This window comes from Notothenia rossii (genome assembly GCF_949606895.1).
Source record: "Notothenia rossii genome assembly, chromosome: 9".
NCBI lineage: Eukaryota > Metazoa > Chordata > Actinopteri > Perciformes > Nototheniidae > Notothenia > Notothenia rossii.
Genome location: NC_136907.1, coordinates 44,862,978 through 44,876,051, shown reverse-complemented (window position 1 = coordinate 44,876,051; position 13,074 = coordinate 44,862,978). Strand labels below are relative to the sequence as shown.

At 44.5% G+C, this 13,074-nt stretch overlaps 2 protein-coding genes across 5 annotated transcripts in view; one reads left to right on the top strand and one right to left on the bottom strand.

Moving 5' to 3' along the window:
• LOC307018894 (major facilitator superfamily domain-containing protein 12-like) overlaps positions 1-6,396 on the top strand; it is a 30,712-nt gene extending 24,316 nt beyond the window's left edge. Inside the window, exons 4-11 of the mRNA XM_079649393.1 lie at positions 378-495; positions 2,137-2,370; positions 2,801-2,893; positions 3,018-3,110; positions 4,041-4,211; positions 4,525-4,619; positions 4,797-4,927; positions 5,007-6,396. Of these exons, the coding sequence (XP_079505519.1) occupies positions 378-495; positions 2,137-2,370; positions 2,801-2,893; positions 3,018-3,110; positions 4,041-4,211; positions 4,525-4,619; positions 4,797-4,927; positions 5,007-5,041 (970 nt within the window). The 3' untranslated portion in view covers positions 5,042-6,396. The remainder of the gene's footprint in view (positions 1-377; positions 496-2,136; positions 2,371-2,800; positions 2,894-3,017; positions 3,111-4,040; positions 4,212-4,524; positions 4,620-4,796; positions 4,928-5,006) is intronic.
• A 286-nt stretch (positions 6,397-6,682) lies between these two features.
• The window catches only part of depdc5 (DEP domain containing 5, GATOR1 subcomplex subunit), a 69,992-nt gene continuing 63,600 nt past the window's right edge, over positions 6,683-13,074 (bottom strand). For all 4 annotated transcript variants that reach the window (XM_079649381.1, XM_079649380.1, XM_079649383.1 and 1 more), the window contains exons 40-43: positions 12,681-12,852; positions 12,538-12,598; positions 8,370-8,452; positions 6,683-7,886 (exon numbers count right to left, since the gene is read on the bottom strand). In XM_079649381.1, the coding sequence (XP_079505507.1) occupies positions 7,588-7,886; positions 8,370-8,452; positions 12,538-12,598; positions 12,681-12,852 (615 nt within the window). In that variant the 3' untranslated portion in view covers positions 6,683-7,587. The remainder of the gene's footprint in view (positions 7,887-8,369; positions 8,453-12,537; positions 12,599-12,680; positions 12,853-13,074) is intronic.

Below are 13,074 nucleotides of genomic sequence, written 5' to 3'. Positions count from 1 at the left end.
TATGACCTACATCTGTTTACACAGTCACGTGTGGGGACTCGCCTCCCTTATGGGGACAAAATGGAGGTCCCCATGAGGGGAATAATCGATTTTAGGGTGAAGACTTGGTTAGGTTTAAGCTTAGGGTAAGGGTAAGGGTTTGGCATGTGTTGGTTAGGGTTAAGGTTAGGAAGTCTCCAGGAAATGCATGTTAGTCAATGTAATGTCCCCTGAAGTGGTGTGTGTGTGTGTGTGTGTGTGTGTGTGTGTGTGTGTGTGTGTGTGTGTGTGTGTGTGTGTGTGTGTGTGTGTGTGTGTGTGTGTGTGTGTGTGTGTGTGTGTGTGTGTGTGTGTGTGTGTGTGTGTGTGTGTGTGTGTGTGTGTGTGTGTGTGTGTAGGTATGCGTTCACAGTGATAGCCAACATCACAGTGTATGCAGTGGCGTACCTGCTGTTCCACGAGCAGGCGGGGGAGGATGAAGACGCTCTGGGACCCGTAGATATTCCCGTCTTCAGGGTGAGGACCACTTCTAATTATACTGACTTTACAGTTACAGAGTGTGGGGGGGGGTTCTGAAAATCCCCACCAGTCATTAAAATACCATGACACACACAAAAGGCCCCGTTTCGCTCGCTGCAGAGCTGAGCTGGGATCAGTAGATTGTTGCTGGAGCAGCAGCCAGTATTGGAAAGTAACCAAGTACATTTATTCAAGAACTATACTTAAAAGTATACTTTTGAGGTACTTCAACTTAACTTGATTATAGAAGCCAATATTGTACTTAAAAAAGAGATTTATCAAGTGAGTTGAATATCAAGTTAAGAGGAGATACTTAAAGCATGTGAACTCCAGACCGGCCCCAGAATGGACTTGAGGCCTGTACTACGACACCGGATTTTGTGAGCTAACTTCAGGGAAAACTCTGGGTTTCCGGTCCTACGACGCTGGTTCTCTTCTTACCCGGGTAGATCTCCATGGTAACTTATGCTGAACGGCTAGCCTGCTCCGGAGCAGGTTAGGTTCCAGGCTAAGAGATCAACTCAGAGAAAGCACTGCCTGCTGACCAATCAGAGCTCAGTGTGCAGAGTTTAAAGCGATCAAGCCATATTACAAAAGAAAGGAAATACAGAAAAACTGCCTTTGCAGGAAAGACGGCCGGCAAAAATCACCGACTGTGTGAACGTGAACATTAATAGAATATCACCTCCCATCTTCAGAGAAATCTGACTATTATAACATTAGCGTTAAGAAAGCTTACTTAAATATCTGCCACAACATAAGTAACCGGATCAGAGTAACATTAAGTACAGTCCGCGGCACTGTGAGTGCAGACGTCAATGTATCCCATTATCATTCATACCACATCATAATGTATCATATTTCCTTATCTGAGTCAGCTTCTTGAGCCGTATCTGGCCGTGCAACACTCACAGTGTCACATACTGTATGCAGAAGTATTATTCTAAGCAACACATTAAGTTGACGAAACACTCGAGTCAAATGTAATTAAAGTCAGATATCAGTGATATCATAAACCTGTTAATGTACGCATTCAAACACTTTTTCTTTTACCAGCTGTATTCACCTTTTAGGTGCAGCTATGTGGCTTTTATCCTGGATAAAGTGTTTGAGTCATGGATGTTTAAAGTTGAACTTCTTCATATGTCTAATATTATAGTTGACTTTTCATTCAGGAAGTATGACGCTGCGCTGTCAGTACGCTTCTCCATGTTTGTGATTGGTCAAATGTTGCTAACCCCGCCCCTTTCATGTGAACGCGCACTCAGCCGGACAGAGAAACCCTGGCTTGAGTTAAAGAGTTGATAACCAGCGTCGTATGACCGCTTAGCGAGAGCGCGTTTGTTTTGGGTTAGGTAAACCAGGTAACTCAAACATATCCAGGTTATGTTGAACCGGCTTCGTAGTACAGGCCTCTGGTTGGATCTCCACTTCCCCTCACCATTATGAGAAACAATATGAGACGGTTTTGGAAACCAAAGCCCCGCTATAACTCTAGTGCTATATTCACCCTCTGCCAGTCATTGTCCTCCCACTGTTCTGTGCAATAGAGTGGTAGTATGTTTTGAATCCCTCTCCCACAGAGGAAGTGAAACAGACAGATGTCATCACAAACCTTCCTGTCCTGTGTGATTTCAGAACCTGGCGCTGATAGTGCTGGGCATCGGGACACTCTTCTCCCTCTTCTTCCACCTGGGAATCAAAGAGAAGAGCTCTGGAGCAGCAGGCGAGGCGGGAGGAGAGGAGGGGAGGAAGAGGGTAGAGGAGGAAGAGGAGGAAGAGGAGGAGGGGGAGCGCAGACCCCTGCTCCCTGCTCCCCCCTCGTCCCTGCTGCAGTGGAAGTGTTGGCTGCAGCAGCCTTCTTTTTACCAGGTGGGAACATCTGGACCTGGAGCAGCTGTTCTGTGTTTGGACTGACAGAAAGATGTTTTTAGATTATTACATTACATTATGCTTTTAGTGCATTCAGCTGTGAAGAGACAAACTCTAAAGCAAGAACTCTGCAGGTACATTTCCATCTGTAAACCCAACCAGATGAAGTGCTACTGCTTTACTTCCAGACAAATCCTTTGTGAGCGCTACATACAGAAGAGATCATTCAGTTCCAACACATTGGAGAGCAGGTTTTCAGTCTGCAGGATGTGTAGACCCTCCGTTGATATCCATTGGGAGCTGGTTCCACCATTATGGGGCCAGGATAGCAAACAATAACTAGCAGTGTTTTATTTCAGCAGCTGACAGTTTCCTCATGTTGCTTTGTTTAGTCCCAGGCTGTGTGATAGCTGTCCCTGTCTCTCTGCAGGTGGCCTTACTCTACATGTCTACCAGGTTAATAGTCAATCTGTCTCAGACATACATCTCCATGTATCTCATCAACACTCTGGGGCTGCCCAAGGTAAACACAGTCACCCCAATCATCCTTTTTATAAATATATATCAATATATTCCAGTTCATTGTGATGCTAACGTGGAGCAGCCCCTCACTGTTTCTCATCTCTTTTTGTTCCTCCCACCAACAGAAGTTCATCGCCACCATCCCGTTAGTGATGTTCATGAGTGGCTTCCTGTCCTCCTTCATCATGAAGCCTGTCAGTAAACTCATTGGAAAATCTGTAAGTAAGACTGGCTATACACTTTTTTTTAATATCATTTACTTTTTTCACACTGTTACGTCCCGACTAAGGGAAGAGGAAAGCAACATACACCAGATTGGAATTAGTAATAATCATAAATGGTTTTATTATACCAGTGTGAAAAAAATGGCAGGCAGGCAGCCTGAAACAAACAAAGTGGCCACAAGGGCGCAAGTTTAAATGAACAACCAAACAAATGGATGACTCTAAAAAGGGAGCCTGTTTACATACAAAGAAATAGATAATAAACTAAATAGTAACTAAAACCCTCACTGTCAAGGAAGTATGACGCTGCGCTATCAGTACGCTTCTCCATGTTTGTGATTGGTCGAATGCTCCAAATACCACCTCTTTCATGTGAACGCGCACCTAACTAGATACGGCACAGCTGGCTTGAGCGATCCACTTGATAACCCGCGTCGTAGTACAGTTTAGCGAGAGCGCGTATGTTTTGGATTAGGCCAACCGGCTAACTCAAACATATCCAGGTTAAGTTGAACCAGCTTCGTAGTACAGGCCTCTGGAAGGCAGCAGCCGTAACACACACAGACATGTTTTTTCCCATGAAACAAAACGAAAATGTAGTCTGATTATATACTTTCACTTTTAATCTAGAATTTATGAATTACTGCAACAATCAGGACTATAAAGAAATATGCTGTTCACTCCATTTACTTCCTTCAGTATTAAGTAGTGTACAACACTCTCACTAAATATCTGTACAGATAATGCGCTGTGTTCAGAGCTTTAGATTAACAGAGCCAGACAAAGAGTTGACTGACAGGTTCTCTGTAGTCAGCAGAGTGCTTCCTCATCAGATCCACACTATCACTGAGGGATACGTAAACAAACCGCAGCATCTGATTGTGATCCATCTCACACGGTTTGCCTCTCTCCTGATTGGTCCAGCTCACCTATTTCCTGGGCCTGCTGCTGATCATGGCCTTCTCCTATTGGGTGCTGCTGGAGGGTCAGATGGGTCAGCAGGTGTACGGGGCCGCGGTGCTGCTGGGGGCGGGGTCCGCCACCATCCTGGTCATATCGCTGTCCATGACCGCGGAGCTCATTGGAGGGCAGACGGTAGTGTGTGTGTGTGTGTGTGTGTGTGTGTGTGTGTGTGTGTGTGTGTGTGTGTGTGTGTGTGTGTGTGTGTGTGTGTGTGTGTGTGTGTGTGTGTGTGTGTGTGTGTGTGTGTGTGTGTGTGTGTGTGTGTGTGTGTGTGTGTGTGTGTGTGTGTGTGTGTGTGTGTGTGTGTGGGGGAGTGAGTGAGTGTGTGTGTGTGGGGGAGTGAGTGAGTGTGTGTGTGTGGGGGAGTGAGTGAGTGAGTGAGTGAGTGAGTGAGTGTTGTGTGGTGTGTCCTTCTACATGATCCACTATCTTCTTCCACCCGCAGCAAAGTGGAGCGTTTGTGTACGGAGCCATGAGCTTCACTGATAAGGTGGCCAATGGAATCGCTGTGATCATCATTCAGGCTCTGCATCCCTGCCAGTAAGTACACACACACACACAGAGACACATTGATCATCCTCTGACCATGAGTGTTAACGTGCTGTAGAGATATTTCAGTGTGGATTAAACTGATTTAAATAGCATTCAATTCAAAACAGTTATGCAAACAAAAAGTTAAATAATATGATGGTATCTCTCTCTCTCGCTCTCTCTCAGTACGGTGGTATGCTGCCCGGACTGTGTGTGGTTCTATCATAACGTCATGGTGATAGTGACGGGGGGCGTGGCCGTCGTCGCCGCTCTGGCGCTCTGCTCCATCCTCATCTGGCCAATCAGGATCCGACCCCGTGAGTCTCTTCACCTTACTGATAGAGAGTGAAATAAGGCTGTGCCCTAACTACTCCTTCCGTGTGTGTGTGTGTGTAGGTGGTCTACCAGAGGATGCAGCCATTGTAAACTAGCAGCCCCCCCCACCTCTTTTACGGACAACGTTCACCCTGCGAGACAACAGGAACACTGCAGTCAGCAGGAGGAGCTTCACTTGAAAGATTATTCTGTAGTAACTGACAGTTATAGCTACTAAAAACCTACATCCTATTTTCCATCATTTCCCAAAAAATATGTTTTGTTGCAGCCTGGTTATTATGAACATCAGGTAAATACTCATTTGCATCGTACGTTTGTCTTTACACACAATTACACACGAAACCCACATTTATAAACATGATCTTTTAATCGAAGTGAAATCAAAGGTTTATATATAATCAGCACACAACACAGGGTGGCACAACAAAGTCAAAGTGTCAAAGTAATAGAAGTCCCAGATGAAGTCACTAATCAGCAGGAAGCTGATGAATGAAGCAGCTGCTGCCTCACTCTTTCACTGCGTTAGTATTTTGCACATTGTTTTTTCCTCACATTTAACCGTATAAAGCTTACTTTATTTTCACAGAAGCAAACTAACACATAACAGTTTTATTACTTTTGAACTGTGGGGTTGTGACGACATGTACATGCTTCACTATAGAGCTGTGAGCAGGAACATGCTTTAGCGTCTGGTTTTTAGTTCAAATATTGTTCATTGCATTGGACAGCACGGAGCCTGAGGGTAAAGCCTGACATGCTGGGGATGCTTGGTGATACTTTAACAAAGGGAACAAGGGAACCACTGCTTCACTAAAAGGTCATCAGAGCTAAAGAAGAAGACGCTAAAGGAAACCAGACACTGCACAATAAGCAGGGATAATTTAAACACAGTTCTTTGCAACGCTAGCGATTTTGATGTGACCACATTCTAAACTTCATTCCAAGACTCTTAAGTGCTAAGGCTTCAGTAAAGGTTCATTACACTAGAGAAGGACACATTGATAGAGCACTACATTGAAACAGACTGTCAGCAGGTACAGACGACACTGAAACAGGAAGCTACCTGATCATCAGAGAAGTCTCACTCAGACTAATCACTTTACATACAGGACACTGTCAATATGTTTACAGTTTGAGTTGGAATCATCATGGAACAACTAATTATGATAAGATCATATTTCTATCGTAATAATTCCTTTGCATTGTTTTACCCTTTATAATCACAAACCTAAAGGAACGTATATAAGGGATATTTTTATAATCACAGATGAAATTGAAAAGCAGAATTGTATTACATTTGAATTATTTTGAAACGGATCAACTGATATATAATAGGTGAATGCCACTATAAGGGATTTACACTGGCGATGTTCAGAACAGGGACTTCTGTGCTGCTGTTGTTTTATAAAAGAGACACGGATTAAACATTTGTATGAGGTGCAACTGGAAATGTGTGTGTTTGCCTTCATTCAATCACTCTGCCTTATAGAAAAGTGGGGGTTTTCCGTCTCCTGTAGTGTGTTATAGGTTTTAGTGCATGTTAATGGTCTGCAAAGGCTGAAATCCCTTCGTTCCCTCCAGAGGGACTTTCTCCCCCCCACTCCCTAACACTAAATACTGATATACACCTGAACATGATTCAACCAAGCAAAGACAATCATTCCTATCTGGAGTACATGTACTTCTCAGATCTGTGATGTCTTGTTCTAACATTGATTGTGACTGCTGGTGGAAAATAACAGGAAGTAGCTTTTTATTAAACATTGTCTTATTTATTTTTGTAAATAAACAAATAATGAACAAAACACATCATTTGAGCAGACACTCTCATCTTAAGGCATCAACATTATACTTTAGACTTCCACAGATTCAAGCCTTTAATACTGTAAACCTCCACTCAGATCAGAGGTGGATTCTTATTGGAGGAGGCAGTAATGGGAAGTAACTAAGTACATATATTCAAGAACTATGCTTAAGAATCATTTTGACGTGCTTCAACTTTACTTGATTTTAGAAGCCAATATCGTACATTTATTTGACGACATTAGTTAGTTTGCTCATCCCTATTATTCATACTAAATATAAATCAACTAATAAATGATGATCTACTTAACAACATAACAAGTCATTAAAGTTAGCTCCTACCTTTACAGCCGCAAAATGAAAAGGGTGAACACATTCATTGATCACTAATGATCCAGTCCAGAGATTCAATAAATGGATATTCTGCTAAATTAGCACTCTTTTTTGTTGGTACTTCAAACATATTGATGCCTTTGGTACTTCAAACATATCTATGCTTTTGGTACTTCAAACATATTGATGCCTTTGGTACTTCAAACATATCTATGCTTTTGGTACTTCAAACATATTGATGCCTTTGGTACTTCAAACATATCTATGCTTTTGGTACTTCAAACATATCGATGCTTTTGATACTTCAAACATATCGATGCTTTTGGTACTATAAACATATCGATTCTTTTGGTACTTCAAACATATCAATGCTTTTGGTACTTCAAACATATCGATGCTTTTGGTACTTCTTTGAAGTAAAAAACAAAAATCCAGGAATTGTAGAAGATCATTTCTACACCTTGATATTAGTAACTTTACTTTAGTAAAAGATCTGAAGCTGCGTTCAGGGCGCACTGGCGTTCATCTTCTCCTGGCAGCCGTCCCACAGCTGCAGCAGCCGGTTGTCTTTATTGGCGCAGAAGTCGGTGAAGTCTCGCAGCAGCCGGTCGGCCAGCCTCTCGTCCCCCAGCACCCCCGTCCTCCAGGCCTTGGTCAGCATGGTGTTGTAGGCCCAGTAGTAGCCCACCCGCTCCTCGCAGCCGTACGGCCCCTGGCTGTTGGAGCTGTTGGAGTTCCTGCGCCGCCGCTGCTGCACGCTGGAGAACTTCCTCCTGGAGTAGGGCAGCTGCAGGAACATGGTGCCTGGTAGACAGGAGGCAGGTGGGATGTAAGTACATGTACTTAAGTTCTGTTCCTAAGTAAGGTACTTGGGCTGTCTAACTGACTAGTTGACCCCTCTACCCCCCACCCCTTTATACTTTTACTCCACTACATTTTGTTGGCTAATGTTTTACTTTTCACTCCACTACATTCATTGTATACATTTAGTCACAGATTTTACTTATGACATCATATAAATCAACACATGATTAAAGGTTGAGCTACCCAGTAATTGAAATAAACCCCACATTTATCAAGTGCAACATCCAAGTGCACCAATCATTTTAATACAAAAAGATATGGTGATTAAATGGTCCATTCTGCAACAAGTACTTTTACTTTTGGTTCTTTAAGTATTTTAAGTATTTTTTAAGTTCTTTAATAGATTTTTACTTTTAATTCTTCAATCACTGTTAAATCCTGTGGGTTTCCAGGAATAAGTGTGTGTGTGTGTGTGTGTCTAACCTGTGACGTGGACATACTGGGGCTTGTTCTCAGACGGGAAGTTGAAGGCAGAAGCTGAAACCTTGTCGTGCACAAAGCCAAATCTGTGAGAGGAAGAAGCACAACATGTCGCTCAGAAACACATACATTTTATTTGGTCTTGGAAGTTTTCAGATGCTTTACTTGAGTAAAAGTACCAATACATTCATTACAACTCATGCATTCTAAATCTTACTAGAGTAAAATTACAAAGTAGTATTAGAAGCAAAATGTACTTAAAGTGGACCTATCATGCTATATTTCAATAATATATTGTAGGGCCATACCTATATAAAACATGTCTGCGAAGTTTTTTCTTCAAAATACCAAACAGATCATGCATTTTAGCCATGCCTCATTTCGCTCTATTTGCTCTTCTTTAGCCCTGTTTTTGCAGGGGCTGAATCTGAGAAGTCTTCTTCACTGCTTTTGTGGCAGACTACAGCACCACCTACAGGCCTGGCATATGACCTACAGCTTCTCCAGCGCTTTCGAATGGCAATGGCCGTGGCTGTCTCCTCCTGATAGATGGAGAGTTGGCCATATAAGCGGAGCTCCTTGTTTCTGACGTCAGAGAATTTTCAAATCTGTATCAGTCTGTATCAGATCCGTTGCAGCCCCGTTTTTAGAGATTTGGGTATGAAGGAAAAGAGAGAGGGTTGTGTTTTCTGATACTTGGTGAGTTCCCTGACACACCGGGGACACATATTCATGTATAAAAGACGTGCAAAAGTGCATTTTGCATGATAGGTAGGATTGGGAACCGAAACTCGGTTCCAGATAAGAACCGACAAGAAAATGCCGGGTACCGGGTACCCATAACAAAAATACACAATTTCGGTTCTGCTTAACAGTTCTTAAACGCGGTAGACCCTGTATTCCACCGGGTCCGTCTGCGTCGCGGGTCCGTCAGTGACCCGGTGGAATACAGCCAGGGTAAGGGTTGACTGGCCATCTGTGTGTTCTGGAGAATCACAGAACGGCCGGTCGTCAGCGGGCCGTTGACGGCCGGCACCGCCCCTTAATTTTTTTAAACGGCATCATGTAAGTTGCGCTGACAGGCGACAAAGGTCCACAGTTGCCCCGCAGCGAGGCTCCCCCGCCCTACCGTAGACAGTTCACGAGCTCAGTCACTTCATAACACCAAAGATGGGTCGCGGTAAACGCTCTAAAGTGAGGCTCCACTACACTAAAAAAGAAAAAGACAAGGCACAGTGTAATGCCTGTTAATAGCTTGCCACAGGCATAGCTCAGTTAAAATAAAGCACAGCTATTGTGCAAAGATTAAGTGTAATACATTTGTATTGCATGTTTATTTTTTATTTGTAAAAATGTCAGTTAAAGCTTAAAAGAATAAAGATATTTTGGTTATCTAAACGTTTGACCTCTTTCTTTTACAATTTTGGAATCGAAACGGGGAATCGGTAAGAACCGGAATCGATAAGCAGAACCAGAATCGGAATCGATACATTTCAAACGATACCCATCCCTAATGATAGGTCCACTTTAAACAAAAAAAAGTGAAAGTACTCCTACCAGAGCTTAGGAATACTCTGTTACAGTAAAAGTCCTTCAATCAAAATTAAAAAAGTTAAAGCCTTTTATTGTCATTGTACAAAAAATACAACGAGATTTCAGTGCAACCCTGTCCCATTGTTCAATAACATACATAACCTTAAAAACACGGCAGTAGGACAATAACAGACACAATCATACGGGGGGAATAGATAGTTAAAAATGTTGATATAAAAATAATTTTAAATTTTTAAAGTGCATTTAAAATGTGTATGAGGTGTATAAGTGTGAAGATGGTTAGGGTTACTGCATTAAGTTTGGTGGTTGAGCAGCCTGACGGCCCAGGGGTAGAAACTGTTTTTGAGTCTGTTTGTCCGTGACTTGAAGCTTCTGTATCTTCTCCCAGAAGGCAGGAGAGAGACCAGTCTGTGACCTGGGTGAGAGCTGTCCTTTATTATTTTGTTAGCTCTGCTGAGGCAGCGGGAGGTGGAGATGTGTTCCAGAGAGGGCAGGGGGCAGCCGATGGTTTTCTCTGCCATCGTGATCACTCTCTGCAGGGCTTTCTTGTCCGCAGCTGAGCATCCTGCATACCACCCCGAGATGGAGTATGACAGCACGCTCTTGATGGTCGCCTGGTAGAAGGACACCAGCAGCTTCTTGTTCAGTCGGTTCCTCCGAAGCACCCTCAGGAAGTGTAGTCGCTGCTGGGCGACTAACTGCTGCAGTGGTGTGTGCTGTCCAGCTGAGGCTTTCCGAAATGTGAACCCCCAGGAACTTAAAGGTGGAGACCCTCTCCACTTTCTCTGCATTGAGGTGAAGGGGGGCGTGTTCTGGAAGGTGCTTTCTGAAGTCCATGATGATTTCTTTTGTTTTGCTTGTGTTCAGATACAGATTGTTTGCTGAACACCACGCAGACAGCTTCAGGATCTCGTCTCTGTATGCCGACTCGTCGTCTCCCTTATATATTTGACCGACCACGGTGGTGTCATCGGCACATTATATTATGGAGTTTGAAGGGGTGAATGGGAGAGCAGTCGTGTGTGTAGAGAGTGTAGAGTAGAGGGCTCAGCATGCAGCCCTGTGGGGTTCCAGTGCTGAGGGTGCGGGTGGAGGAGCAATAAGGGCCTATTTTCACTGTCTGAGGACGGTCTGTAAGGAAATTGTTTACCAAGCGCATATGATGGGGGAGAAATCTAGGCTTGATAGTTTTTCCACTAGTATGTCAGGTATGATGGTGTTAAAAGCTAAAATCAACAAACAGCATCCTGATAAAGCTGCCTGAGACTTCAAGGTGGCTCACAGCCGTATGAAGGACCGTGGCGATGGCATCATCCGTGGATCTGTTAGCTCTGTAAGCAAACTGATGAGGGTCGAGGGAGGGTGGGAGGCTGGCTTTGATGTAGTCGGCTATCAGTCTTTCAAAAACATTTCATAACCGCCAATGTTAGGGCTATGGGTCTGTAGTCGTTGAGCTCTCTGACTGGTGTCTTTTTGGGGACAGAAATGATGGTAGCTGTTTTCAGACAGGATGGCATGCAAGCTTGTGACAGGGACAGGTTGAATATCCTGGTCATGGCCCCTGAGAGCTGGTCAGCACAACCTTTGAGTACTTTGCCGAGTACTCCATCGGGTCCTGCAGCTTTTCCAGGATTCACAGACCTCAGCGTATGCTTCATCTTTGAGAGTGGGAGGTGGTATGGAGCTGGTAGTTGGCAGGGACAGGGTAGAAAAGTGGGGAGGGTCTGCTAGCCTCAAAGCGGGCAAAGAAGTGGTTTAGTTCCTCTGCAAGGTGGGCGTTAGCTCTAGTAGTGCCAGATGTTTTGCCCTTATAGTTGGTTAGCTGGTGAAGGCCTTGCCAAACGCACCGTGTGTTGTTATGTGCAAGATTCTCCTCCACTTTTCCCTTGTAGTCCTCCTTCGCAGCCTTGATGCCTCTCCTCAGGTTCGCCCTTGCCATGCTGTACTGGGCTGCGTCCCCCGACGTGAAGGCTGTTTCACGGGAACTCAGGAGAGACCGCACCGCTCTTGTCATCCAAGGTTTGTGGTTTGGGTAGACCCGAATGCGTTTTTCCACAGTTACAGTGTCTGTGCAGAACTTGATGTAGGATAAGACAGCCTCTGTGTGTTCCTCTTAGTCTGTCTGTTCAAAGATATCCCACGCTGTGTGTTCAAAGCAGTTTTGCAGTTGTGAGAGTGCCCCCTCGGGAAAAATGTAACTCAAGTAAAAGTAGAAAAGTATCAGCATTCAAATATAGTTCAATTACCAAAAGTAAAAGCAGTCATTGTGCAGATTGGTCCATTTCAGAATAATATATATGATATTATGTTATAATTATAGATCATTAAAGTGTTCTCAAAGCTGGTGGGCAAGCGCGTGAACTGTGAACGCCGGAGCCTTGCAGCGGCAAATCTGTTGCGCGCTTAATTGCGCCGCATTTGCGCTTCAGATGAGGCCCCCTCCTTGAGGTGAGGCCCCCTCCGCGAGGTGAGGCCCCCTCAGCGAGGTAAGGCCCCCTCCGCGAGGTGAGGCCCCCTCCGTGAGGCAAGGCCCCCACGCAGTCTGCATGCTCTGCGTGTAGGGAGGGGTGTGCCTGCACATACACATAAATGACGATTAAAGACACAAAGCCTTCACCTGTACAGGATGGCCTCCTGGAACAGCTGCATCCTGTCCCAGTACGTCTCCGGTTCAAAGCCTGAGAGAAGAATTAAAGCAGATGTGGTGACTGAGCTCCTGAACGCATCACACACACATGAGCACACACTCGTCAATCTGACCTTCAAACAGGTTGTCGTTGGGGTTCTTCAGCAGACAGTGGATGTTCAGAGGGATGAAGAGCTGGGCCCTCAGAGGGTCCCCGTACAGGTAGGAGGTCAGAGCGAAGGGGTCATCCAGCACGGGGACCAGCAGGAAGCCGCAGGACGCCGCCTTCCTGTGCCAGCCTTGAACCTGACGGAGAAGACATGATTCAAATGAGTTTACTGTTGAACTGGAGCTCTGTGTAGATCTGGCCCTTCCTTTTTAAAGTTCTCTAGGAGACCCCAGCCACACAGCAGTGATTCTTATTCTGTTCACAAAATATACAAATCCTCCCTTAAACGTTTACACTGCAGTACTGAGCGGTTCTTCTTCTCTACATTCAGACTGATTTACTAAGAGGAGGCAACCCCT